The sequence below is a fragment of the Poecilia reticulata genome, chromosome 20, assembly GCF_904066995.2.
Source record: "Poecilia reticulata chromosome 20, P_reticulata-male-v2, whole genome shotgun sequence".
Taxonomy (NCBI): Eukaryota; Metazoa; Chordata; class Actinopteri; order Cyprinodontiformes; family Poeciliidae; genus Poecilia; species Poecilia reticulata.
This window is the reverse complement of record NC_088849.1, coordinates 5,354,662-5,380,490: the sequence shown is the minus strand read 5'-3', so window position 1 is coordinate 5,380,490 and position 25,829 is coordinate 5,354,662. Positions and strand designations below refer to the sequence as shown.

General features: G+C 39.7%; 1 protein-coding gene across 6 annotated transcripts in view; it reads right to left on the bottom strand.

Moving 5' to 3' along the window:
* mpp7a (MAGUK p55 scaffold protein 7a) overlaps window positions 1-25,829 on the bottom strand; it is a 79,583-nt gene that overhangs the window by 46,265 nt on the left and 7,489 nt on the right. For 5 of the 6 annotated variants that reach the window (XM_008438504.3, XM_008438508.3, XM_008438509.3 and 2 more), the window contains exon 2: window positions 3,263-3,413. In XM_008438504.3, the coding sequence (XP_008436726.1) occupies window positions 3,263-3,299 (37 nt within the window). In that variant the 5' untranslated portion in view covers window positions 3,300-3,413. Of the gene's footprint in view, window positions 1-3,262; window positions 3,414-10,980; window positions 11,169-25,829 lie in introns of those variants that run through there. The other variant, XM_008438506.3, reaches the window with a different exon arrangement.

Sequence of the window (25,829 nt, the reverse complement as noted above, 5' to 3'; positions counted from 1 at the left end):
TAGAAGAGAAAGAGGAAGGTTGGAGCCCGGCTTCATGTGTTTAGGGATCATAAGCATTTGACTCACCAGGAACCTCAACAATTTACCTAACAAAAACAATGACTGTTAATTCAATAAGTGAAGCTGCATCAACAAGACCTGAAAAGAAAAGCCATCAATGCACTCGCATCTTGCACTGAGTAAATCATATTACAAGTTCACAGTTTGCAATTATCGACTGTCACAGACAAAACTTTTGTCACCAGGAAAGAGCTGCAAAATTGAATCAGTTTGAGTTTATTCCGTGTGAAAACCTAATGTACCGTTCTCACAAAAGGTGACATGATAAATGTAAAGCATAAAAATGATTCAGTGTGACTGCTCCTGAAACAAAAGGTCTTATTTTTTAACTTTTTCTGAGCTGTGATCATGTCTTAAACACTCTGCTTTCCTTCATCCTTTTCATTCTGTTCTGAAACCAGACATGCTCACACCAGCTAGACTGATCTCTCTAGAGCTTTCTGATGTGATTCTCCTCCAGCTTTTAATTAGTGCTGCATTGTAAAATTGGTTCTGCAGCACTCAACCTGCAGAACCAGTGTGAGGGTTATTAATGTCAAAATCTGTTACATTTGAGCTCAGTAAGTGTGACACATTATAATGTGCGTTTGTCCTACATGAATTTTTAAGACTGTTATGGTCTACAGGACATATTGCAAATAAATAAGCCTCATCATGTGACTCATTGTCAGACAAGGTGCATGCAGGCATAAATCATTTATATACAGTGATATATTAGCATGTCTGCTAAAAGCTTTGTCCCGTTCAAACATTGACACGGAAAAGACACGAAAAGCACAGATCAGATTTTTTAAGAGGCATTCTTACAAGAATTGATTAATTATATGTATATTTCCTGCAGCAGGTAAGTGTTCATGTCTTCTGGATTTTCCATGACTTCTGTTTTGTTTGGCGTTTTTTTTGTTGTAAATATTAGTTACGTTTCCATTGCAAATGTGCGTAAAATTCTGTCGATATTCCGGTAACAAAAAATTCAAATTTTGCAATTGCGGTGTTTCAATTAAATCACATGTGAATGTCTGTTAAAAAAATATAATGAAAAAACATGCCATGATATCATGTTCCTACCACTTCCTGTCGTCTCCTTCGTTTTTCTACCAACAGCAACATCGGACTGTGGATCTCATAACTTGTGATGCAAAAAAAAAAAAAGTGCTTCCAATGCAATTTTGCAAAACACACTAGTTTAGACACAACCAAAAAAAACGACACCTCATCCTAGCTTTTTTTTTTTTTTTTTTAAATCAAAACACTTAAGTGTTTTCGAAATTGATGCGTTTCCATTAAGCAAATTTTCCAATTTGTACAATACTTTGGTCAATGGAAACACAGTGACTAGCTCTAGATTTTGCCACTTTGTTTCATACCATCTCAGAAAATCTGCTAGTTTCATCCCATGAAAAAAAAAGAAGTATTTTCACAAAATCTATGCAAGAATGATCTACTGTAGGCTCCTCCACCACTACAAAACTAGAATCACAGACATCAACATGCTGAGAGGAAATGGGTGTACAAGGAGCAAATACTCTCAGCAGGATGGTCAGTGTGAAGTAAAGGGAAAACTAACCTTAAACTCAACCTTTGAGCTAATGAAGTACAGGTAGGAGCAGCAGACAGAGCAGTGGGTTTGTCTGTCTGGATTTCCCAGAGTGAAAACCGAACCGAAGCAGAGGTCTGACTGAGCCGGAGGTCAAAGAAACTTCCACTAATCCAGACAGAGATATAATGTGATATTAGGCGTGACACTACCGGTGTTCTGTACATTCTTCGATTTAAGGCCAGACCATCCTGGTGCCATGCGGGGCACAAGACCTCGTGACTTCATCAGTGATTCACTGCTCATGCAGAAAGTTCACCGAGATTCTTCTGCAAACACAGCTTCACGGGACCATCAAGGAGAAAGAAGAGGAGATGGGCTGGAGGAGTCTTTATGGGTTTTATTTGGAAACCTGAGTCCCTGCCGGTAATTGCCCACAATGACCGTAATCAAAAGTGACGGTCTGGCATTCCAATTTGCCCGGAGAGATTTCCACAATGATGGGGCTTTTGTCAGTCTATTCAGAAAATGCAGTATTACACACATTGCATTCATCAGAACAGGTCCTATATATCCTGTTATTGTTCTGCTGTGGCTATGATCTCTTCAACTGTTACAGGGAGTGCATTTGTTTAAGTTCCCTCTTTAGGACTGTTTCATGGTATAATCATCTCTATCAAGACCCTATCAAGACCAATGGGCTTTTTGTGAACCTACGCCTGGTCAGAAATCAGTTTTTAGGGTTAGGGCTTTGATGTGAATTAAGTTTTAATGTGTAGTGTTTGTTGTTTACTGGTAAAAATTAAGATTAGGGTTGGTTATGGGTTTAGGAAAAATGGGGTTACTCAAATGGTAATGTAAGTGTTTGGGTCTGAACTACTGACAGACTGGTGGTGTGACCTTTACTGTTTCATCTACACTTTTCACTTCACCCCATTGTTTATTTTTAAGCAGTTAAGAGGCACGGTGGGAAAACCTTAAACTGCTGCTGCGCAAATTACTGAACAGGTTATTACTAGGTAACCAAAGAGCAAGTGAGTTAGTTGATGCCACCGGTCTAGTTTAGTTAGCAATGAGAAGTTGAGCGACTAAAGCTTTTCCTCTGCCTACATCCCCCACAATGCTGAGCAGTTTCGGATCAGAGTTCAGCGAAATTATTGACTATTTTATCAGCCGCATCATCTACTAATATTTATCACGTCTGTCGCAATAAAAATTGTTATTGATTCATTGTCCATCCACTCAATTGAATTTAAGCTCAACTTATTTTGTTCTGTTGCTCCAACCTTAACCTCTAACCCTCAACAATGCAGGTCAACCACTTTATGACAGGTTTTTGGACCCAAGCCACAATGGTTAATATACCAGGAAACATTCTAAGTCCATAATGTAAAAAGTACAAACACGCACATAGGGAAAGGAAAAAAAAAATGTGTCTGTCACATAATTTTGTTGTTAAACTGTAATTTTCCAGCGATATGTTTCTCATTTTTCTGGATACAACTCTATAAAAACATTTGTCAAACACAGTCAACCATTCCAATAAAGCTAAAAAAATATAAAAAAATTCTGCCTGCTGCCAATGTATTTTCTAAAAATACTGCACTGGGGTGTGGTTGTGCAGAAAACTGTTACTGAATAAGTTCCTTGCTGAGCGTCCTGTACCTGGCTCGTGGCCGGCTCCGGTGGCCAGGGCAGGCATGTCTCCTGCCGACAGCTTCCTGGTTCCCCTCAGGCTGTGGAAAATGGCAGCAGCGTGTCAGAGTGGTGAGAAACCCCAGAGAGCAGCTGAAGACGGCCTTTATGCCATGGAGCCCTGCAAGGAAACAAGAGCCTGCTTGTCAAACAGCACATCATCTGCATGCATATAAGGGGGCAATACAGCAATATGCAACCACAGACCAAAAAAAAAAAAACATGTTGCAAATTTATATGCTTTTATAGGTGAGCCAAAGATTGACTGAGCGTGTACACATTAAGTTCAAAGTTGTTCCTGGATGTTTACAGTCCAACAGGTTTTCCCCAAAGCTGCAGAACATCCTGCTGTGAACATGAGTCAAAAACACCTCACCTGAACCCAGACACACATTCAGCTTCACACACTTCATTCAGAGTCCAGCAGAAACAAGGAGAACCTTATCTACTAAGGAGAAGGAACTTGAGAATAACCGGACAGATGTGGAAACAGAAGAATCTGACGATCACTTCAAAGTCTGTGACTGATTGAGATCCTTCCTGCAGCCACAGATAATTGTGGCCACATTGGCAAATTGTTTATAGTAGATGCGTGGCTTTGTAGTTTGATCAACTGGAACATCTAAAAATGTGGCAAAATACTAGAAATAGATCTGGTCGGCTTTAATTTCATCCGTAAAATCCTGCCCACCTACAGTCACGCAGCCAGCAAAAACACTATGTGGTAACGGGGAATGGAAAAATGAACATTGAGCTCTTTGCAGCATGCAGCTTAATGGTCCGTTATACGTCGACTCCTACGTCAACGGCCCGGCTGAGCTGCAAGGCCTTGGGGTGCCTTTAGAAGTTCGCCACATTTGAACAAGTTCAAAGGGAACCCAATCCACGGCTGGAGCTGAAGTCACAGTTCAGCTGACCCCAAACCACGCAACATATAAAAAGAAACATCCCAAACAACTGCACCATTTAACGTCCATTGGATCAATTAATGACTGTCTGTTGTAACTTCTGTCAACCATAAGAACTCCAAAAAACATATACTCTACTGTAGAGATGTTCCTGCTCAGCTACTTGCTGTGACAGCTGGAGAAAAAATTGGGATCTTCAAGATGTGAAAAATAATATAATGTGCACAAGAAACATCGAGGTGTGAAATCAGCCAGAACCTAATGGGCCCCTGATGGAACCTTTCAGAAAAAGCAGTCAGGAAGAGTAAGAAGTGAGCAAGTGATCAAGTCAGTGGGTTGGTCTGGACTGAGATGTGCGAAGTATGGTGGGATCATCAAACAGGACATAGTTGACAAACGGTTTTCCAACCCTAGATCAGAGTTCCAGTTCCAGCTTCAATTGCATGCCAGTTTGTGGTCCAGATTTCTTGGGCGTTTTAAACAGCTTTGCCTGAGCCTGAAGTGAAAACGGAAAACCTGATGAAACCAGGGTTCACTGCAGTTCAGGCCTTTGTAATCAATGATAAAACAGGTTAAGAGGAGAGAAGGGCAGTGGTGCCTCAAGCCACGGCTACGACATCCTGAACAGAGGACCAAACCTGACAGCCACCGAGCTGCTGCCAAGAGAACTGACCCATGTTAAATCAGTTCAGTGTTCCCCAGAGAGACTCTGCACAGTTCTGTTGTAAACTTGGTGATTGGAAGGACAGACTTGGAGAAAGACAAAGGACAGAGGACATGAAGAGTGGAGCAGTTTAACAGCCCTCTAATATCAGTTGGTCACTTTTAGTTTGACCACATAATCTTCAGTCTGAGGAAGGATTTGCCATTTCTGGTGGATCTTTCTGAAGGTCAGAAGGAACAGTGCCGGTTCAGGAACACCTGGGACTTTTAACAAGACCCAACAGGCTCATGATGGACGGGCTTAGAGAAACATTCTCCACCCTCATCACGCTCCAACGGTGTCTGCTCAGATCACACAGGATCAGATGGTCACTGGGGAAGTAAAGTCACTCCGCCATGTGGTATAAAGGAATGGTATGTACATTGGAAAAGGGTATTCCACCTTCTTGAAGTAAAGTCTTAGAAACAAATGAATCTGCTGCCATCTAGTGGGGAATTTTGTTTTTCTTTTTAATTTTTAACTAGACTTTGATGCTCTCTGGTCCTAACTGAGACAAAACATCTTTTGGAGACATCCCATCTGTTCCTGCTTAACCTTGATGTGTGAAACACAAGGTCTGATCAGTATTTAAAGAGAAAATAGCTCCAGGTGGTGGATGGATAGATGGGATAGGAAACTGTTTTTATTCCACACTTTTCCAAAACAAGCCTGTCCATCCAACCGAGGAGCAACATGGGTGGAGGTGTTCAGCTCTCAGCTGGACGTTGTTAAAGTTCCTCTGACAACAACACGGTCAGGACGTGAAGGTCCAACAGGTAAATTACCTGCAAGACCTTTCTGAAAGAGCCAATCAGTTCAAAGCTCTGCTCCAAAACTTAACATCAGTTTTATTATTCAGTATGTCCCTGTTTCTCTCCATGGACAGGTCAGAGGAATGACGAGTGTTCAAAGCAATCAGCCAAAAGACAATTAGAGCCTCATCAGGGTAGCTAAGGGAGTAAAAAAGAAAAAGAAAAAAAAACGTGTGTGCCTTCAGTCCCTGCCACTGGGTGGAACAGATCCACATTCATGGTCCGTCCATCTACGGCTGAACAAGAAGAGCAAATACAGAACAGGAGAGGTCAATGTTGCTATTTAAACCTGAAGTAGCTGACAGGAAGGTCAGCTAAGAGTGATGGATTTTATTTGCCCACCATTAACAGCAGAGATGATCATTTTCACATGACTGGAAACCTATCCAGAGCCAGAACCGTCTCACCTGCTCCAGTTACAGCTCAAGCAGATGTGCTGCTGAGCTGTCTGCCAGCTTCAGCGTCAGCTGATCAGATTCAGCCTCATTATTTTAAACCAAGTGCTCCAAACCCATATCACAAAAAATACAATTGGCTAGTTGTCACTTTCAACATTTCCTGAATTTTAAGACGTATAGTTGATCTGCGTTTCCTGTTAAATGGAGAGAATCGAGAGAATCTTTTTTGGTTTTTTTTACTGTACACCTGATAGTGACTTGGCCTGTCATAATATAAAAATTTGCTGGAAGAGGCTAATTGAGACCAAAGCACCAGACTGAAGCCTTTTGTCATCAAGACTTTGGTAGAAAGAGAAAAACATTCATGCAAATAGCTCATTTCAGTTTATCATAGTTATTGAGTCATTGCTCATTGTGACAGGCCTAATAGTGACTTCACAAATAATAACAAAAAAATATTCTCTACGATCATAATTTAAGCAGAGTTGCCATTTGTCCAGAAACATGTTGGACTTCTTCTTCTTTCTTTGCTCAGCAGGAAGTTGGCCAACAGCTGTTTAAAGTTTTCTATGCATAAATTGAGGCCATTCTTAAAAAAAAACTTAAACAATGTAACTTACTGTATGTCTGCAAGAAAAATAAGTCTTAATTTTACTAATTAAACCACAGGAACCAAATAAAGCCATACTGCAAGTAATTTTCAATTCTGAATGTGCTGCACATTAGAAGATAGAGGGCCAAAAGAGGATTTTTGTAAAGTCGAACATTACAATTTACGACTGACACATTCAACTCTTGGCATCCTTTCATTGTCTTTCAGTTCCTGGCGCACGACTAAATCAACCAGGAGCACTCAAGTCCTGAAGCACTTCAAATGAGAACCTGAAGCTAAAATGTTTGCCAAAAAAAAAAAAAAAAAAAAAAAAAAACTTTAGGAATGTTAGATGACAACATTATGGACCAAACTTATATTGAATTGTTGCAATGAATGATTTTTGCACATAAAGTGCTCAACCTTCAATAAAAATATATAGTTACCATATTGCCTATCCTGTCACAGAATCAATAAATTTTGGTATAGTAATATCAAAAGCAATGCTAAAGATGTGACTGAGTTCAGCTGTAATCACCATTAATCCAACTAGCAGCTTAAAGTATGTCAGGAGATTTAAAAATCTGTTTCTTCCAGGATTAGTAATCATACTTTCAAGAAAAAGTGTGCAGTGATGCAAAGAACATTGCACATTGTACAGTTTTCTGTATCACCAAGTGTTTGTGTTGCCCAAAACTGGCCAGCAGGTGTCAGAGGGGTGTCCTACTGGTCCAGGGCTTGGTCAGCAGGTGGGTGTGAGTACATCAAAAGAAAAAAAAAAGAGGCAACTTTTGTCCAAGAAAAACAAAGAACGGATTGAAATTCTGCAAGAAGAAAGATAATAGATGACAAAAGCTGCTGCAAAGTTCATTTTTCTGACAAATATTTCTTCTTCTTCCGAGACATCTGGAAAATATTTTGTCCAGAAAAAGATAGCAGTGTGTACATGATGTGTCATGTCAGAAGTGATGCATCCTAATGCCCTTTGATTGTTTTCTGCATCTCCTCCTCCTCCCACTGCACTTTCTGCAAGAGTTGCAGGTTGCCTTCTCTCTGTTACTTTTTAGCAGTTTGCAAAAAACGAACACTGAATGTTTTCAGTGTTTCAGAAGCGCTGATATAGTAAAACATCATGTTAAAACGTATGGGGGAAAAAAGACAAAATATAGAAACTAGGTTTTAAGTCTAAATGCAAAAAAGTCTGGCAAAAAAGCATAAAGCTAAAATACAGTTGAAATAATGTCTGCTACCAAATTACTAATTAAAATAACTCAGTGATTCACAGGCTACTTTGTACGGAAAGTCTTTTGATTTAAACCACACATTGCAACTACTTTGTGGGAGTCTTGATACTAGAAAGCAGGGCTGGACGACACAGCTGAAAAAAGCATCATAAGTGTTTTCTATTGCTCAATATCAGTAATTATCGATTCGTTTTTGTTTTAAATATTTGAAATACTGACAAACTGTTGATGTGACCTTTCCTGTTTTATCCACAGTTTCCACTCCACGCAGTTTTGTTATTTTTAAGCAGTTAGACATGCTGGTGAAACCTGAAACTGGTGCTGCGCAAGTTACTCAACAGGTTGTTGCTAGGTAAGCAAAGACCGAGTGAGTTAGTTGATGCCACCAGCCATGCTTAGCTTGCCATGAGAGATTGAGCAGCTAAAGCCTTTCCTCTGCCTACATACCCCGTGTAGCGGTCGGTGAAATGATCAAAATTATATCAATGTCAATTTCTGTTGATATTGACTATGTGTCTATTGCGATATATACTGTTATTGTCCAGGGAAGTAGGGTCAAATGTAAGGATCAAATGATTTTGGGAGTCAAAGATCACAGCAGTGAAAATTTGCCTCAATTGCCAGAAGCCCTGTGAAGAAGCCATGGCCAGTTCTCTAAAAGCAAGAATGACAAACAAACTGTGATAAACTGTGGTCCACTCCAAGTAAAATAACGACAAGAATGGGTCCCTTTAAGTCAGGATGTTGGACAAACTGCTCAAGTTTGACAAAAATGTGGGCTCTTCAAGTAAACATGAGAATACTCCAGAGTCTGAAAAAACACTATTACAGAAAGAAACAAAACTAAAGATATGCCAAGTCATCAGATTAATGGTGTGCAGTATATGTTAGCAGGCTAAATAAAGCACACAACCCTGCAGCAAACACACAAGCAGATCTCATGTCGGAAAAAAAGTGGGAGACAGAACAGCTAATAGATGAAACATGATCTATAATGTGGATTAATAAAGTGAATTTGACTTAAATCTGCTGTGTTCAGCTTCAGCTCTGCTCGTTATGGAGGCAGCTGTGGAGACAGACTGGATGTAAAATCAGGTTTCATTTCAGCTGCTGTACGTGATCATCACTTGTAGCGACCGCAGAATGCAAAGTCAGTCAGACAGAACCAGATAGAGTTGCAGCCACAATCACCCAACCAGCCATGACACCAACAGACGATGATTGCAGAGGACCCAGCTGCGGTGAAGACCAACACTGGTTCACAGACAGGCCCGCACTCAGACTACTTTTCAATCTGCTCTGCAGAACTGCATATAATTAGTTACTCAGGAAATACTCATCCACATGACATTTAGAGATGGAAACACTTTTGTAAAAAAAAAAAACACAAAAAAAAACAAGAAAGCAAAGTAAAATGTATGCCAGCACTGTTCTCTCCCTTTTCAGTTCTATGGAAAAACTCTTAGTCAAATAATGATTTCCTCCTTTACCAAGGAGGTGTAGGTGTAGGACGCTGGTGGGACAAGGCTGTGATTTCTGGAGTGTCTTTAACAGCCAAAATCAGACCAAAAACTTTGCTTGTTTTAGCTTCTTTAGAATTAACAAAATTGTTTCTATTTCATAAATGCCAGAAAACTTGGGAAGAAAAATTTTTAGAACTGTTTTTTGTAACTTTCCTTGAATTCATAAGTTGACATAAATTTGGGAAAGCTGTCTTTTGAAATGTAAAACTTGGGTCAAACTTTTTGAGCTTCCTTCCACAAACTTCTGATAGTTTGAGTTAACTGGAGTCACACCTGTTGATCCATTTTTAAGGCCACGTCTTTCTTGTTTGATACGGAGGCAAGGTCAAAAGAAATCAGCCAAGATATCAGGAAGAGCATTGTGCAACTGCACCAGTCTGGTTCATCCTTGGGAACAATCTACCGATGCTTGAAGGCATCGGTAGATGCATTCATCTGTTCCAATAATTATATGCGAGTATGGAGGACATGATGGGAATGCCCAACCATCATAATGCTCAAGGAGGAGACGAGTTCTGCGTCTCATAGATGAACAGGGTTTCGTATAAAAATGTGCAGATAGACCCCAGAACAAAAGACCTGGTGTAGATGCTGCTGAAGCTGGTCAGACAGCCGTTACCCACAGTGAAAGATGCTCTGTGCACACATGGGCTGAAAGGTCACTCAGCAAGGAAGAAGAAGCCTTTACTTCAAATTAATCATGAAAAGTCAGGTTGCAGTTTGCAGATGAACACAAGGACAAAGATCTTCATCTTTGAAGACGAGCCCTGCAGTCTGTTAGTGCAGTTCAAAGCATTGCCTCATGGGGGCTGATTATGCACTCCAGATTTCAGAGGTGTACTAAATAAATAGAATACATAGAAAATTAATTTCTCATTTTCCTTCCACATTGCATTTATTCTTTGCTTTGCTGAATCCAATGATTGTGAACTTGATGGCACGTTGGACAAATAATGAAGGCTAGGTTGGAGCAGTATTGCATGTAAACCTGCAGGACTGCAGTTGGAGACCCCTCGTCTCTTATGTACAGCCCATAGGAAATGCATTTTAGTTTGAGGTTGAACATAAAATGTGGAAGAGCTCAATTCTGAAAGACATTGGCATTTAAGGTGGACCTGTTTTTCCAGAGTGGGCCTTAAACACTCCTCCTTTCAGTCGCCTCTACAACCCAGCGAAGTGGTGGAAGAGCCTCAGTGGTAAGTTGTTAATTTAATTTACAGCTAAATAGGTGCATTTCAGGAGCTCAGGGTTCATTCAAGGAATAGTACAACTCAAGGCACTCTCAAAACCAAAAACAAACAGTCTGGTGACATTTGCTTCCCTCCCCATTCTCGGCACAGTGCTACAGAGAATGCCTGAGAAGCAAAAATATATCTACACGCCCATTTCTGGAGTTCGTTTCTGAACTTCATCCAAAAATGGACAACCAGAACATTCGAAAAGACAAATGAAAACCCAAAACGCTTGTTGCTGCGAGCACAAGCAAACGTGAAAATAAAGGAGCTCACCTGTCAAAGCACAAAAGATGTGAAGGAGAACACAGAACCTCTTATCTTGACAACATGGATCACCATCACCACCAACTAGGAACAAGCAGAATAAAGGCAGAGAACCCGAGCAGCGACTCACGGGATCACTTTTTTCCCTGAAGAGACGGCTTCACCAACAAGAACAGGCGCTAAAACGCAGAGTCACAAAACGGATCCTCCCTCCCTCCCTTCCTGGCTGGGAGTCTCCTCTCACCTGAACAGACCTGAAACTCGAGTTTTTATTTTTTGCTTTGTTTCTGTTGCATTTTCCGCTCCCCTAAAGGCTCGTGGTACTCCACCCTTTTCACTTCACTAACTGCTCACATGTAAACAGAAAGAGATTAACCATTTTCAGAGAGTTGACCAGAGAAAGTGCACATAATTCCCCTCAAACTTATTCCTGGCACAATGTTTCTGACCAAACCGCACCGGAGGAAACTGTTTATGAATGAACTTAAGTTTTAAATATGACAAGATACTAATCATCTACTTCCTGAATTTGATTTACAAACACCACTGGAGCAGCATATCATGTTGCTTACTCTTACACATTGGATAGATGTAGTGACACCATTTCACCACTAGATGGAGCAATATGATCACTAAATAATGTTAGCTTTAGCGCTATTAAATAAAATATGAAACTTTTAAGAAATAAGTCTCCTTGTTAGTTTCCAGTGTTGCTTTTCAAATGGTACGTTTTGTGTGTGTATTTCCTGTCTGCGTTCAGTGACCAGTATTGATCAGCAGCACCAACATCATCTCCAGATTGTCGGTGTCAGTCTTTGTAATGTCTGAACTAATCATTAAATATCAATTTACAGGAACATCTAAAAGGGATCATCTTCAATTCTAACCATTTCAAACTGTAAACAAAAGCTTTATTCTAAAAATAACTCTGCCACATCACAATAAGTCACTGAACGCAGCGGTTGGACATTCTGCGTTGTGGTCAGTTTCTGGTCTTAACACCTCTTCCCCTCCTTTGTCCCAGCCCCATCCCTCTCCTCTGGTTCCCAGGCACACACAGCAGCTCTTTGTCTCTCCCGGACCCATTAACCAAGAAGGGGAGTAACAGTTGCCATCAGTCTCTGCTGACACATTCCAGCATCTCTCCCTCTCTGCAACACATACACACCTTCAGTTGACCCGCACATTATTACAGTACAGAATCATTGTATTTTCTTTAAAGAGAAACACATAGCACCCCATAATAATGACAGAAAAACTGCTTTTTTAGAAAGATGCGTTTTCTGGGTTAACTAACTGCAAGCTTAGCACAACTGGTTTGGGTATTTTCCCAAGATGTTCAACAAGATTTAGGAGTAGACTCTTTCTCTGCCAGTCAAGGACATTAACCGTCTGCTCCTGACGTCACTGCTTTGTGTTTGTTGTGTGACAGAGTCCCAGTTTTACAGCACAGTTTGCTGCTGTCATGATACTCGCTGTGTTGATAAGTCACACAGTTCCTGCCAAAGAAAAGAGTTCTCATGCCATGGTGCTGCCAACACCATGCTTCACAGAAGGGATGGTGTCAGCCAGGCGATGTCAGTTTGCCTTTTCTTTTTTGTGCTTTCAGGCAACCTTGATGTGATTTACTCAAACAAAAGCAAATGCTGCTTTCATTTCAAATCATGTCGAATCAGCAGAACTTTCCACAAGTTGACTTTTATCAAGTTACAGAAGCATCTGAAGGGTGATTAGTGGATATTAGATTCAATAGGCCTCAAATTTGAGTCTCATAGAAAAGGATGTTGAAATAAAAGGTCAGAAAACATGTATTGGTTTTCAATTTAGTATTTCTTTATAATGACAGTTAGTCTTAAATCAGTTTTTAGAATAAATCTTTTAATGTAACAAAACATAAAAAGAAGTGAAGCGGTGTGAATACTTTCTGTGCCACTGAATACTTTCACCAAAACAAGGTTAACAGACAGTTCAGTTCTTATTGATCAGTTACTTTGATCATAGAGTAATTGAAAAAATAAACACTACTCTGTAATTTGGACATCAAGACAGAACATTAGAACGGCATTTTAGGTCCATTCTACATCCAAAAAACAAATAAGTTTCCACCCACAAAGTTTTTGTGATTAATCTCAGATATTTTCTAGAAAAAAAACTTGAAAATTTTTAATTCTGAGATTAAAAGCCATCTAGCTCGTCTTCCTATGAAGGTGTAGCAGGGCCACTGTAGATAGAAAAAAGAGGAATAATGGTCAGCCAAAAATTCAAATGTTGAGATTAATCTCAGAAATTTTCTAGAAAAAAATAAATAAATAAACATTTTCAGATTTTTCTTCCACTTTTGAAACAGAAATTTATACTTATTTTTCTATAAAACTGAGATCAAAAATGTTCTTAGTTATTTTTCTAGCAAAATTCAGACTTCTCAGACTTAGAAATTTTCTTTTTTTTCTAGAAATGTCCGAGATCAATGCAATTTCTTTACTTTTTTTTCCAGTGGTCCTAATCCTCTTCCGTATTTCTCCCCGATACGAGGGCAGTTGAGTTTCTAAAGCTTTGGAACAATCAAAGTGTGTGAACAAAACTATTAAAAATGAGCAAATAGCTCATGTGTAAAATCCACTCTGAAACAGTTTTTACAGCATTAAGTATATGATGGATTTCTAGAAAACTTTTCAGCTATAACAAACATGGACATACTCCCAATGATGAGAGGCAGGCAGAGGCTAAAACAGAGAGGCGTAAGCCTTGCTAATCTGCAAGTCCTGAATGTCCCTGTGGTTTAATAACCTTCATCCTCGCTGGATAGTACATGAGTGCATTGCTCTACCTGGAGTGCACTGGCAGCGCCAGCAACGAAACATGTCAGACAAAGAAGGAGACAGCTGGTCTGACAGAAGGACAGATGAGATAAAGCAGATCAGAAAGCCGTGATGCAATACACAGAGGCTAACAGGGTAAAGTGAGTTCTGGACACTTGTGCAGCATGCTTACACACTTACAAGCCTACTGTTGTATGTTTACAGGACAAGGCATCAGCGGGAAGTGAAGGTGAGCCTGTTATTTGATGAATAATTAATAGAGCTGGAGAGTGAAAGAACCGAGAAGGAACCAGGAGAACAGCGAACGGAAAAAGAAGAAGAGATACCAATCAGTGCTCTGTGTTCACCGGGCACAAGACTGAGTCACTAACATTTTACTGACAGTTCGAGACAATAAACAAATCATTCCATTACCGTTGCAATTAAAATTTATTGAACATAATTAGAAGCGATAAAATTAATTACCTGCCACTCTTTGGTGTACAAACCAACAGTCTTGTGTGTGTGTGTGTGTGTGTGGGGGGGCCGACAGCTATAAACCAGCTAATATTATCATGCAGGTGGATAAAATAAAAAATAAAATATCAGAATTTTGTATCATGTTACATTGCAGATCTAATTTCATGATCTAAAAAAAAACTAACATTTTTGAAGAGTTCATCATAATTGAGTTAAAAGTACAATTCTATGCGAGTCTCGGTATTTTTGGACTTAGAAAAAATCTAGTTTTTAATGAGCTATTAATATTGAGAGTGAGAATGTGATAACAGGAGCTCATGACATTTCACTGAAATAAAAACAACATATTTGCTTCAGTATGACTGAGTGAGTTGGAAATTCAATATGCAGATTTTTTTAAGCACACATTTTAAAACTCTGTTTTGATGAAAGTTTGCCTTAGAAATGAATAATGTCTCAATTCCTCTGATTTCTTTCCAACAATTGTACAGCTGCTAAAAGAAATTGAAACTCTGGTTATTTATTTTAAGTGGTGGACTAGCTCATCCCAGGCAACTATAGCTGCGTTTCCATTACGAATAAGTTAAAAATTTTGTCTGCATTTTGCGAATTTCGAAAAAACAATTTTGCAATTGTGGCGTTAATAAGATATTAAATTAACATCCCACGTTGATAAGGTTGTTCACACAATAAGACATTAAAAATCCTGCCGCACCACCATCCTCCAACCACTTCCTGTCATCTTCTCCTTTATAGTTTTCTCCAGTGGCAAAATCCGCTTACTGATCCTGTGATTTGTGTGATGCCAAAAAGTGTGTCCATTGCAATTTTGTGAAATTAACCAATTTCAATCTGGCCAAAAAAAAAAAAGCCATCTAATTCTAGCACCAGTAGGTTTTATTGAAAAGCAAAAGTTTCCTTAAAATTAAATTGCCGTTATTCCATTAAGCAAATTCATTTTCAAAATGTCAAATTACGCACTTATATCTTCAATGGAAATGCATATTCTACAAACTAGAACTCATAACTTTAGTCATCTAGCTCATCATCCCATCTCGTGTTCAAAGAATCATTTTACAGCCTAGCTGTAATGTTGGTCAAATTAGACGTGCAGTTCTCATACCAATGTGAGGTAACTTCAGTGTCACTAAAATACAAAGAGAGCATCATACACTAGTAGTAGCATATCAACATCTCTCAAAGCAAACAATTTGGTAGAGTATCACTAAAATTAGATGCGGTAGTCAAAGCCCGTTCTAAAAATAGGAACATTATTTCACTAATCCCCAGAGAGGTGGTTTTATGAGAATGAAGCTTTTTCCTTGACATGGCTGCTGTCCTCTGGTGCAGCCACCATGAGCTGCTCACACTCAAATGAATCTCCAACGATGATGATGAGTCCGTGGCCGTTTAGGTAATTCCAGTTTACTAATACGAGTTACTTTGTTAATTTTTTGTGCTGTTGTGTCGAACCAGAAGTATTGTAAACTCGCTCAGCTTTCGAGTAATGCACTCTAAAGCAGCTCGCCTGGTCTTCCACTGTTACTCTGATTCAACATCATGATGGTAATCCGTCTCATAGAGCTTTCTGTAGGAAGCTTTAAAATCCGATGGTCAGCTTAAATCCTTGCTATAGTGGTGGAGTATCTGTATTCAGCAACGAAGAATGGGGAAAAATATTTGTTTACAGATGGAAAAAGCATGGATTGGACACTCCAAAAACAAATATGAAGTTATAATTGCACTAAAAGGTAGTTTTACCTACCTGAATACAAATGCACACCACATTTTTCAAATCCTTATTTCTGAAAAAAAAAACTAAAAAATAAAATAAGTAAGCCATGCATGATGTGATTCAAACAAACACATTAAAGGTATGTTATTTTAATTTCAGATTACAGGAGAATATTCAGGCTTTTGTTTTGCGTGATACCTAATTTCAGGTCGATAATGGGTCAAGGCCAAACAGTTTGGTCAGTCACGGTGAAGGTACATTTAGAAGAGATAATTGGTATAATTACCAGTTCTGCCAGTACTTCCATTATCTCCAGGCTGGACTCGGAGCTGCAGCTGCCTTAATGACTGTTGCTTTTGCTTTGCACTACGCAACTATCTAAGCTAAACTATGGGCCAAGTTAAAAAATGAAACAATGTCTGCATCTCACAATACAATCCTGTGATTTGATGCAGGATTGCTTAATGCTGATTTTATAAAAGCAACATACTCTTAAGTCTGGCAACTCCCTGACAACAGTCTGAAGCAACACTGGAAACAGAGTTGGAGTCTTAATGAATCAACAAGATCAGGCATTAAACTAACATCAAGGTTCATTCTTGATAGTAACTCGTAGTATTGAAAAGAAAAAGCTCTTCATACAGTGCTGCAGTGTGTAAGGTTAACAGATAATGTGAGTAATTCTTCCTTCCCTTGGAAGAAAAACCCAACTAGCATCCTGAATGTGGCTTCAGTCTCACTCCCTACCCCTCCCTACAAGGCAGCAGTTCTAAAACAACTGCAGAAGTATCACTGAACACCAACACTGTCCGAGGGAAGCCGACTTACACAAAAGATTAGAGTCGCTGCTGTAATAGCACTAAATCCATTTGGTCAGACCTTTCAGTGTAAGAGATAAACTGTCAGGAGGAAGCAAAAACTGGGAAGTTGTATTTCAGGACATGGTGGTCATGTTGATGGGAAACTGAATGCTATTATTGTTGGCAAACACCTGCTGCTTTAAAATCTGAGAATGTGATGTTACAGCTCAGACGGCTGAGGCATACAGGATTCAGTTTGTGTGAATTGGTGCAGGTGAGGACAATACAACAGTCCAGACAGGAAAAGCCAGGCTATCCCGGCATTTACTCATTCACCCTGAGCTCTGGGTTTGTTTTCAAGGGCAGAGTAATCACTTCAAAAGAACTTCTCAGAGGAGTTCCCCCCGAAAGCTTAATCAAACCTTTAATATGTCATGACTCAGACATAAGAGATCATGCAAACGCATTTAAAGTGGAGTAAGTTTATAATGCATTTCCTGCCAAACTCAAACATGAAAAATTATATTTGCCCATATGAGACCGTAACACACCCTTATAATACACCAGGATAAGACGTGGAAATCATACACCCAACATTCAAAATGTAACACATTAAGCTCCTGATCTACAAAGATTCCAGTGCCAAATTGCACAAGCCAAAACCAAAAAAAACAAAAAAACAAGTGTATATGCACTAAGGGTTTGCTAAGAATGGTGGTAGGGGCGCTAAGGCAGTCCAGACGCATTTTTTATGTTAAAAAATGTTACAAACAGGCATCGTAATTTGGAAATAATAGCATGTAAGTCCAGTGGGTGGCTGCAGGGATGGAGCAATTGGTGCGCAAATCCTCACATCCAGTTCAATGAGTTAATCTTAAACCATCTTTACTGTCACTGATGTATGGAAAACCCTTCAAAATAAACAGTAAGTCTGGTGGGGTGGGGAAGTAGAGCCTGGTGGCCAGCCAGGCTTACCATGCACTGGGTTAAATGCTGCATAACTATAGCTAAAGAGTTGAAACTTAAATCCACTCTACTCCTTTTCTTACAAAAACAGATTGGAGCAATGCCCAGATCACTGCAAATTAAGACCAGATTACACTCCATCCTATCATCTTCAACGATCAAGACACCAAGATTCCAGGAAGCAGAGAATCATAGCCAAACCACAGAACGAAACACTGCTAAAAATTATACTGGCATTGCTGTGTTATCTTGCACTTTTTAGTGCAGAAACATGAAGTGGGCATCTATTTTTTTGTTTAGTTTTGAAAAGAATTCATTTTAGAGTCATGGAAGTGTGTCGTTTTCTGTTTGTTTCAGTAACATTTTGAGACAAACTTTGTGTCTCACAAACTTTATTGCTTCGACAATGTTAGAAACGTTTTGTCACGTTTCAATGGTACATTTTATATGTTCATGATGGGATTAAGATTTCTGAAGCCAAAATCTCAATGTTTTGATCCCTGAGCGACTTAGCATATTAGCCTTGTGACATGGCACTCAATTACGCTAGAACAAACAAGGATTCTTTATCGCCAAATTGCTAGGTAAAATCTGCTGTGGAGGATGATTTTTGACATTTTTTCCCCCAGGGAACTTTAAGGTCTAAATTATGATTGACCTTCTCCCTTGAGTGCGAGGCAAACTCATACATCAATGGTCTCTGAATGCTTCTGCATAACAGATCAGATTGAGGTAGGAATCTCTTACTTCCCTATGAAAATTCCTGTTTTTAGATGTCCTAAAGAGCTCAGTATGATAAAATATTTTAACCCAGTCATCCACAGGTCAATGTTGGGACAAGATCAATGATAAAGTGACAAGCTAAAGGAAGAATGCCGGTTTATCATTCATGCTTTTCACGTAGAGAGATGAGTTCTTAGTTGACCCTGCTGAACCGAGGACAGCCAACAAAAGTCTCCAACTCACTGCGCTTGCAACAGACACACACACACACACAAGCTAAAACACACCTACTTGCTGGCATTACTTGCAACTCAATCCCTTGGTTAAATCCTCTTTACAAGATAGTCCTGGCACTTGCTTGATTTTCTTGGGCACCCTGAACCTCTCTTTCTACACAGCTGCTCCGATTAAAGTTCCTGCTAAAGAGAAGACTTTCAAGTACAATCTTTAAAAAAAAAAAAAAGAAAAACTTTCAGGTGTTATTGTTCAGTCTGCATGATGACCCTGTACTAACAGCAACCGCAGCCATATTAAAACCTTCCCCTAATCTCACTGAAATGATGCAAGCAGGTCACTCTGTGACTCAGCTAAAACACAGCAGAGTTAACATTTCAGTCCTAGCATTAATTTTAAATACATCTGCAATTATTGCATTTCATTTGATCACCCCTCGTAGCAACATAAACTAACAAGAAATGTAAATATGCCCTGTAATGAGCAATGTTCAGGGCTCTGTAGGGAGGCTTTGGCCTGGTTAGAGCTTCAGGCAGTTCAGAGTCCGGTAACAGGGTGGTACTAAAAGATGAAATGATGTTGGGATTAAGTGCGATGTGCGAGTTCCCATGTGACTGAACATTCTCAGATAAGTAATAAACTAAGTGTGTGGATAGCTGACAGCGCAAGTCTGAGCAAGACTCTATTTCAGCTAAATAAGAGCATCTGCTGTATTTAGTGCCATTTAATATCATTCCTTGATGCAAGATCAAACATGAAGCATCAGTCAGTGTTGCATCACATCCTCAAATGTTCATATGCAGTTTCTAAATCCAACATGCATAATACTTAATACAAAAGAAAGTTGAAAAAAACATAAGGCAAAGAATAAAACGATGAAAGGTTAGATCGATATGCATCTCTATATCACCAAGCTCTCTATTGATTTTCTCTGAGACAAAAACCAGAGATTGCTTCATAATCCATTGTTAGTTCTTATTTGAACAGATGCACTCAAAGATTATGGCTGTACACTGAAATCAAACCCATCTCTGGATGAGTTCTTGCATACAGTAATTGGGCAGAGTGAGACACAGCTTAAATTTAGAAAGGGAATGAGTACCAGAGGTATTAGTTAAGGTGACGCTTCCTCCAGCTGGGAATTTGTGCAGGTTAAACACACCTGAGGCAGGGTTAAAGAGTAAGTGGATCACATGTGAAAGCCTGTTAGCCGGGTTACTTTTCCTACTCTTACTTAGATCGACTAATTAACACATTCCTTCGCCGTGTAAGGCGACGTGTGGACATATTGGACAGTTGTCTGGAAACATGGTTGGGTGTAACCCCATTTCCTGGTACCTCGGTTGGCATAGGTTGCTAGGAAGGAGGGAAAGAGGCATGAAATGGGGAGAACAATGCCTCAATTGAGAATCAAGAGTGGTGCCCTGAACTCCAAATTTAACACACCCCATTTAAATACCAGCCTTTCAGTAGTTAACTGTCATCAAAGTGCTGAAAAGGGTCATTGTGGAGCTCTACTGCAGAGTCAACAATGTCGGTAAATCTTCTTTGCTATTCAGACCTTCCATTCAGCTTTCCTGTTATTGAAGTAATTAGTTACCGTTTCTTTCAGTTATTTGTTCCCTGCTTTGTCAGGTCTGCCACGGTGGAGAGTTTCATGAACTGTGAGACATTTTCAGGTCAATAATAATCCCCATTTGTCTACAACAGCCTCTCTGAGAAGCTGAGCAGCACCTGTCGGCACCTCTGTAATCGCACAGAGAAACCGTCCCTGCCTCCTTCGTTCACTCTGAAGTGCTCTCATTTCCGCTCTTCTGTGCATTCCACACACACACACGACGACATGCGGCCAGCACTTCCTTCTCCACTAGAGGAAAACGGTATCTCGTTCTACTACCACGGCTTGGCTCACGTCGCCCTGCTGCTTTGTCCCTGAAATCTGAGTCCAGTGGGTTACAAGACACTCAGACAAAGGGAAAAGAATAAGAACAAGAGTGGGGAGCGGGGGAAAGCATATTCTGAGCAGCTTTCTTGTCTCTGATAAAGACAAACAACCACAAAGCATGATGCTGCCACCCCCATGTGTTCAAAGTGTGTTCAGGACGATGGGTTATATTAAGATTTCTATCACCAAATTATTTCTCTAAATGACTTGGGGCAAAACCTTCCGTTTTGGCTTGCTTCTTGCTGTTGTTATTTTACCATATTCCTCCACCTGAGCAGTGAATCTCTGCAGCCCTTCCAGAGTTACAATGGGAGCTGCTTCTCTTGCCCCTTAATGCTCTCCTTGCCCCTTCAATAAGTTTCTGTGAAATATTGCAGATTATTGTACTGACATGATTTCCAATTCACATTCTGCATATCCATTTGAGTTTCTGCTGCTTCTATAAAAACACAAAAATATCTAACCCCACCCAACCACCCAGCTGGCTTTTGGCAATAAGTTAATGTTACTGCTGGAAATCCCAGCTGGAGGAAGCATCACCTTAACTAATACCTCTGGTTCTTATTCTCATTCTGAATTTAAGCAGTGTCTCACTCTGCCCAATTATGCATGCCAGAATTAATCCAGAGCTGGGTTTGATTTCAGTGTACTGCCCTAATCTTCAAGTGATTCTGTTCAAATAAAAACTAACAATGGATTATGAAGCAATCTCTTGTTTTAGTCTCAAAGAAAATAAATCTAGAGGCTTGATGATGTAGATGTATAGTAACCTTACCTTTCATCTGTTTTATGTTTTGTTTATTTTTTCTTCTCTTTCTCCCATCTCCAGCAGTATTATTCATGTTGGATTTAGAAACTGCATATGAACAACCTGAATGCATACCATTCATGATGTGATGCAACACTGACTTATGCTTCACGCTTGATTTTTCATTAAGGAATGATATTAAATGGCACTAAATACAGCAGATGCTCTGATTAAGCTGAAATAGAGTCTTATTCAGACTTGCGCTGTCAGCTGTCTACACACTTAGTTTATGTTTTTTGGTGCCTGGAAATTTTCAAAAACCTTCTGAACATCACAAATCAGAAGGTACTGTCCATCATCTAACAACCCCAGCAAAGCCCAGCCCGTTACCTAGCAAACCCACCAGTGCATTGCCCATTATCAAACAAACTAAGCAGAGCTTCAGTACATTTGGTCAGCTGGTTTTGTACAATGGCTGCTGGAAAAGACAAATGTTTTGCTGTTGACTTACCATTCAGAAAGCACTTGCTCCACCTTTGCTTTTCACACAGTTGTGTAATTGCACATCTGTTTGCAGCCATTTTGAGATGAGATGGGGTAGTGTGGACTGCAGCAACGTATTTGGATTTAAAGTGACAAGAGGTTCTAAAACAGCTCATTCTGAAAGGAGCTCAAAGTAGGTAAAACTGAGCAGATTGAAATCTCATTATCAAAGAATGATTTTGTGCAAAATATGTAAAGAGCGTGTTTTGTATTGCCCAAAGTCATGTTCAAGGCAGCGTAATCAGTCACCTTTAAAACTGAGCCTTGTTGTTGAGCCGTCTTATGACTTGACCACAGAATACTTGGATTTTTAATCGACATTTAGACATATTGTGAAATAAGCGACTGCACAAATATGACTGGAACTGCCAAGTTGATTAACTTTCCATGATGATAAAGAACTAAAGCTATTTAAAAATCAGACTGGAAATCAAAGATCAGGAAACTTTCCAACTTCAGGAAGAACAAAACCCCTACAAAAACACAACTTCAATCTGAAGTTCCAACAGCTTGGAGTGAAAATGGGAGTAGACATTCCTGCATACAGAAATATTTTGAAAATTCCAAGAGATTATTCTTGGAAATGACCTCAGCTTCACACTAAAAATCCCATGATAACTGCAGGGATTAGTGGAGGAGTACCTGGCTGCTATCTTTACTCAGAGAGGGAATACGATGATGGAAAAAAAATGCTGCCTGGTGACCGGTGAATGCTCTGTGATGACTGAATACACACAAACGTTGGCTAAATAATTATTTTGGGAATCGACAGACGAAGCAACTCACAAAAATTCTCAGAGCTCCAGAGCTTTATGACCCCCTGTAAACACATGCAGTTCTCCAAGTCAGCAGGGAAAGGTAAATCATTTTTCAAGCCTTATCAGGCACCACTGCTCAAGCATAGCAGTTAGGATTAAATGAGGAACTGGTGGAAAACAATAGCGAACAACTTGCCAAACGGTACAAACTGCTACCACTCATGTGAATGAAAACATAGAGGAAACTAAAGAAATGTTAACTAAGCAAATATACTCATCCATGAACAGGAGCATTCTGTCAGACTTGTCATTACACTTAGTGTTTTCCATCTTAAGATGGCTTCAAACACAATAAAAAAGAAGGTCAACAAGTTAGAAGCTTTAATAACTTAAGTGAATTACAGACATTGTGAATATCCTTTACCATATAAGCAGGCAAGGATTTCCCAGATGTATGGTCAGTAATGTAACCCTAAGATCCGAGAATGTTTACATTATTTTCACTCTGTAAAAAAAAAATAATAATAATTATACATGTATATAAAATTACTCTGTTCTTTCATAGCCTTTTGGTAAACAATACTTCTCTGTTCACCGAATGCTAAACGGTCCAGCCATCCTCCATGCAACCCCCCTTTACGCCCTCCCTTCACTGCGGTCCATCTCTGTCACTTCCCTTTGTATCCGTCTGTCTCTGAATGAGAAGCTGCTGATGGTCAGTCAGATTAGCATGCAGCCACTGAGAGAACAGCTTCAAAACAACACAAAAGAAAGAACCAATTTGTTTTGAGGGTTTTTTTCCTTTTCTAGTTCTGATGACCCCGGAAACACAGAGAGGAAACTGGGAACATAGAAAAACAGAGACATTCTGATTGCCAACACTGAAACAGGAAAGCTGAGAAACTAAGCTTGGTTTTTAATAAATATACAGCAGCAACAATCCCATTTAATTCATGGTTGCAACATAACACCATGTTAAAGCAGCAGCTCTTCACTGTATTGAACAATGAGCCACTAAAGGAACCATGTGACCCAGTGAACCTTCAAACTCAGCCCCAACTCCACCCTGCACATCTATTCAAACTCTATTCAAATCTAAAGTGGTTCTAACCACCTCTCAATGCACACTACATCTCTGCATGAGCGCCATCTGCCTTATGTTATCAAGGACCGACAAAGCCAAGCAAGTTAAAAATACAACACTTTAATCTGACCAGAGCTTAAGAGGCACCAACATAAGGTTACTTAGCAATTAGTGGTGAGCTACGGGTGACTACGCCACAGATGTCCGTCACACCCTAAAATATGCAGGAGATTACAGCTGTTTTGAATTTTAGGATGCCTTTCAACTAAAGGGAGAATGTCAAATTACATCTGTGGCAAAGTTGGGTTCCAAATATGTGGAGCACACGTGTTGGTTTCATGTTTTCACTGTACGAAGGCAAACTTTGGTGTCAAGCTGGAAAACCAGGTTAGCATAGCCAAGCAAACTACCTGGTTGACAAAGGAAGTATTGTTTGTATTGATAAAGAAGAAAAATGAAGGTGTTTTACTAAAAATGTAAACCCCAGTTTTCCATTGTTTGGAGGAACTTGGCCATAAATGAAACAAGACAGCAGTTTTTAAAAGTGGCATTTGTTCCCCAGTTCCCCTAATTTCACTCAGCAAGCAACAAGGGAATACATGCATAGATTTATCTGGTGATCTAAATATGAATGGATTCCAGGGAGGCAGATCAACATCCAAGCATATTCAACAACTTGCTCAACAACTTGCTTTTAACACCAGAGGCAAAAGCATGTATTCACATCCAAGCGCAGGCCTCTTTTCGACCACCAAAAAAGATTTTCATATTTCATAAGCAAGTGGACAGTCAAATTAAGGGGTTGAGTAGTTAAAAGACAGATGAACACACAACCTGTGTGGCTGTGGAGAAATGAGGTGGTGACCGGAGGCATAGCAACAAGTAGGAAGTCCCACATTGACACAGGATTTACTCTTAAAAAAAACTGTAATGCTGTGTAAATACACTGCTTGCCAACTAATAAGAAAAAGGCCATTTTTCCTTGGTGTAATGTGCCAAACTGAAACATCAAATCATTCATTTCATAAGAATGGGTCTATTGAGAACATATCCAGGGTACATTACCAAGTTACAAGCAAAATCTCCTGAAAGCATTGGTTACGTGTTGTATTTTTTTCTCAAAAAATAGAAACATATCCAAAGCCAAAGGAAGTCATGAAATAAAAGAGAGAGCAGCTGACAGATGCTGATCAAAGTGGGAATACAGCAGAGTGAAGACAAAAGTAACAAGAGTCTGAATTGAAAAGGACAAAAAGTTGTTCAAAATCTCAGGATTAGAATGTGTCATGAAAATATTGTGACCTCTGTCATTTGCAGTGCTCTCAGTCACATGCAAAAGGCAGATGGTGTTGGCATGAATCTGTCATTAAACTGCAAGTCAGCTTAAATTACCCTTTCATAAATTACAGTCAGGAACTTGTGTTCAAATTGCTGTCATCTATAAAGATCAAGGCAGGGATGGAAAACATGGGTCAGGAGTCAGGACTGATGTAAGGTAGTGGAGAAGAACTCTGAATGTCAACACAAGCGAAAAGATTCTGTAACCTGCTAGACCACAGGTGGGCAATCCTGGTCCTCGAGGGTCGGTGTCCTGCAACTCTTAGATGTCTCCTTGGTCTAACACACCTGGATCCAATAACTGAATCACCTCCTCAGTGCAGTCAGGTTCTCCAGAGTCCTGCTAATGACCTCATTATTTGACTCAGGTGTGTTGAAGTAGAGACACATCTAAAAGTTGCAGGAGACCGGCCCTCGAGGCCTGGAGTTGCCCACCCCTGTGCTAGATCACTAATGGAGAGCTATATGCTCATCACTGACAGGACAAGAACCCCAAATAGATCCACAGATGATCCAAACAATGAGAAATTAGGTCAGGTGGATGGAAAAAGCGATATTTTGTTCCTCAACTTTAATTCTTCAAGCTTCACATATGCACCAAGTAGATGGTTGATGTCCAGAATTGACCATTTTCAGCTTGAGTGGATCTCACCAGTGACTGGCTGGTCAGAAACTCCAAAACCAGATTCATTTCCAATTGATCAAA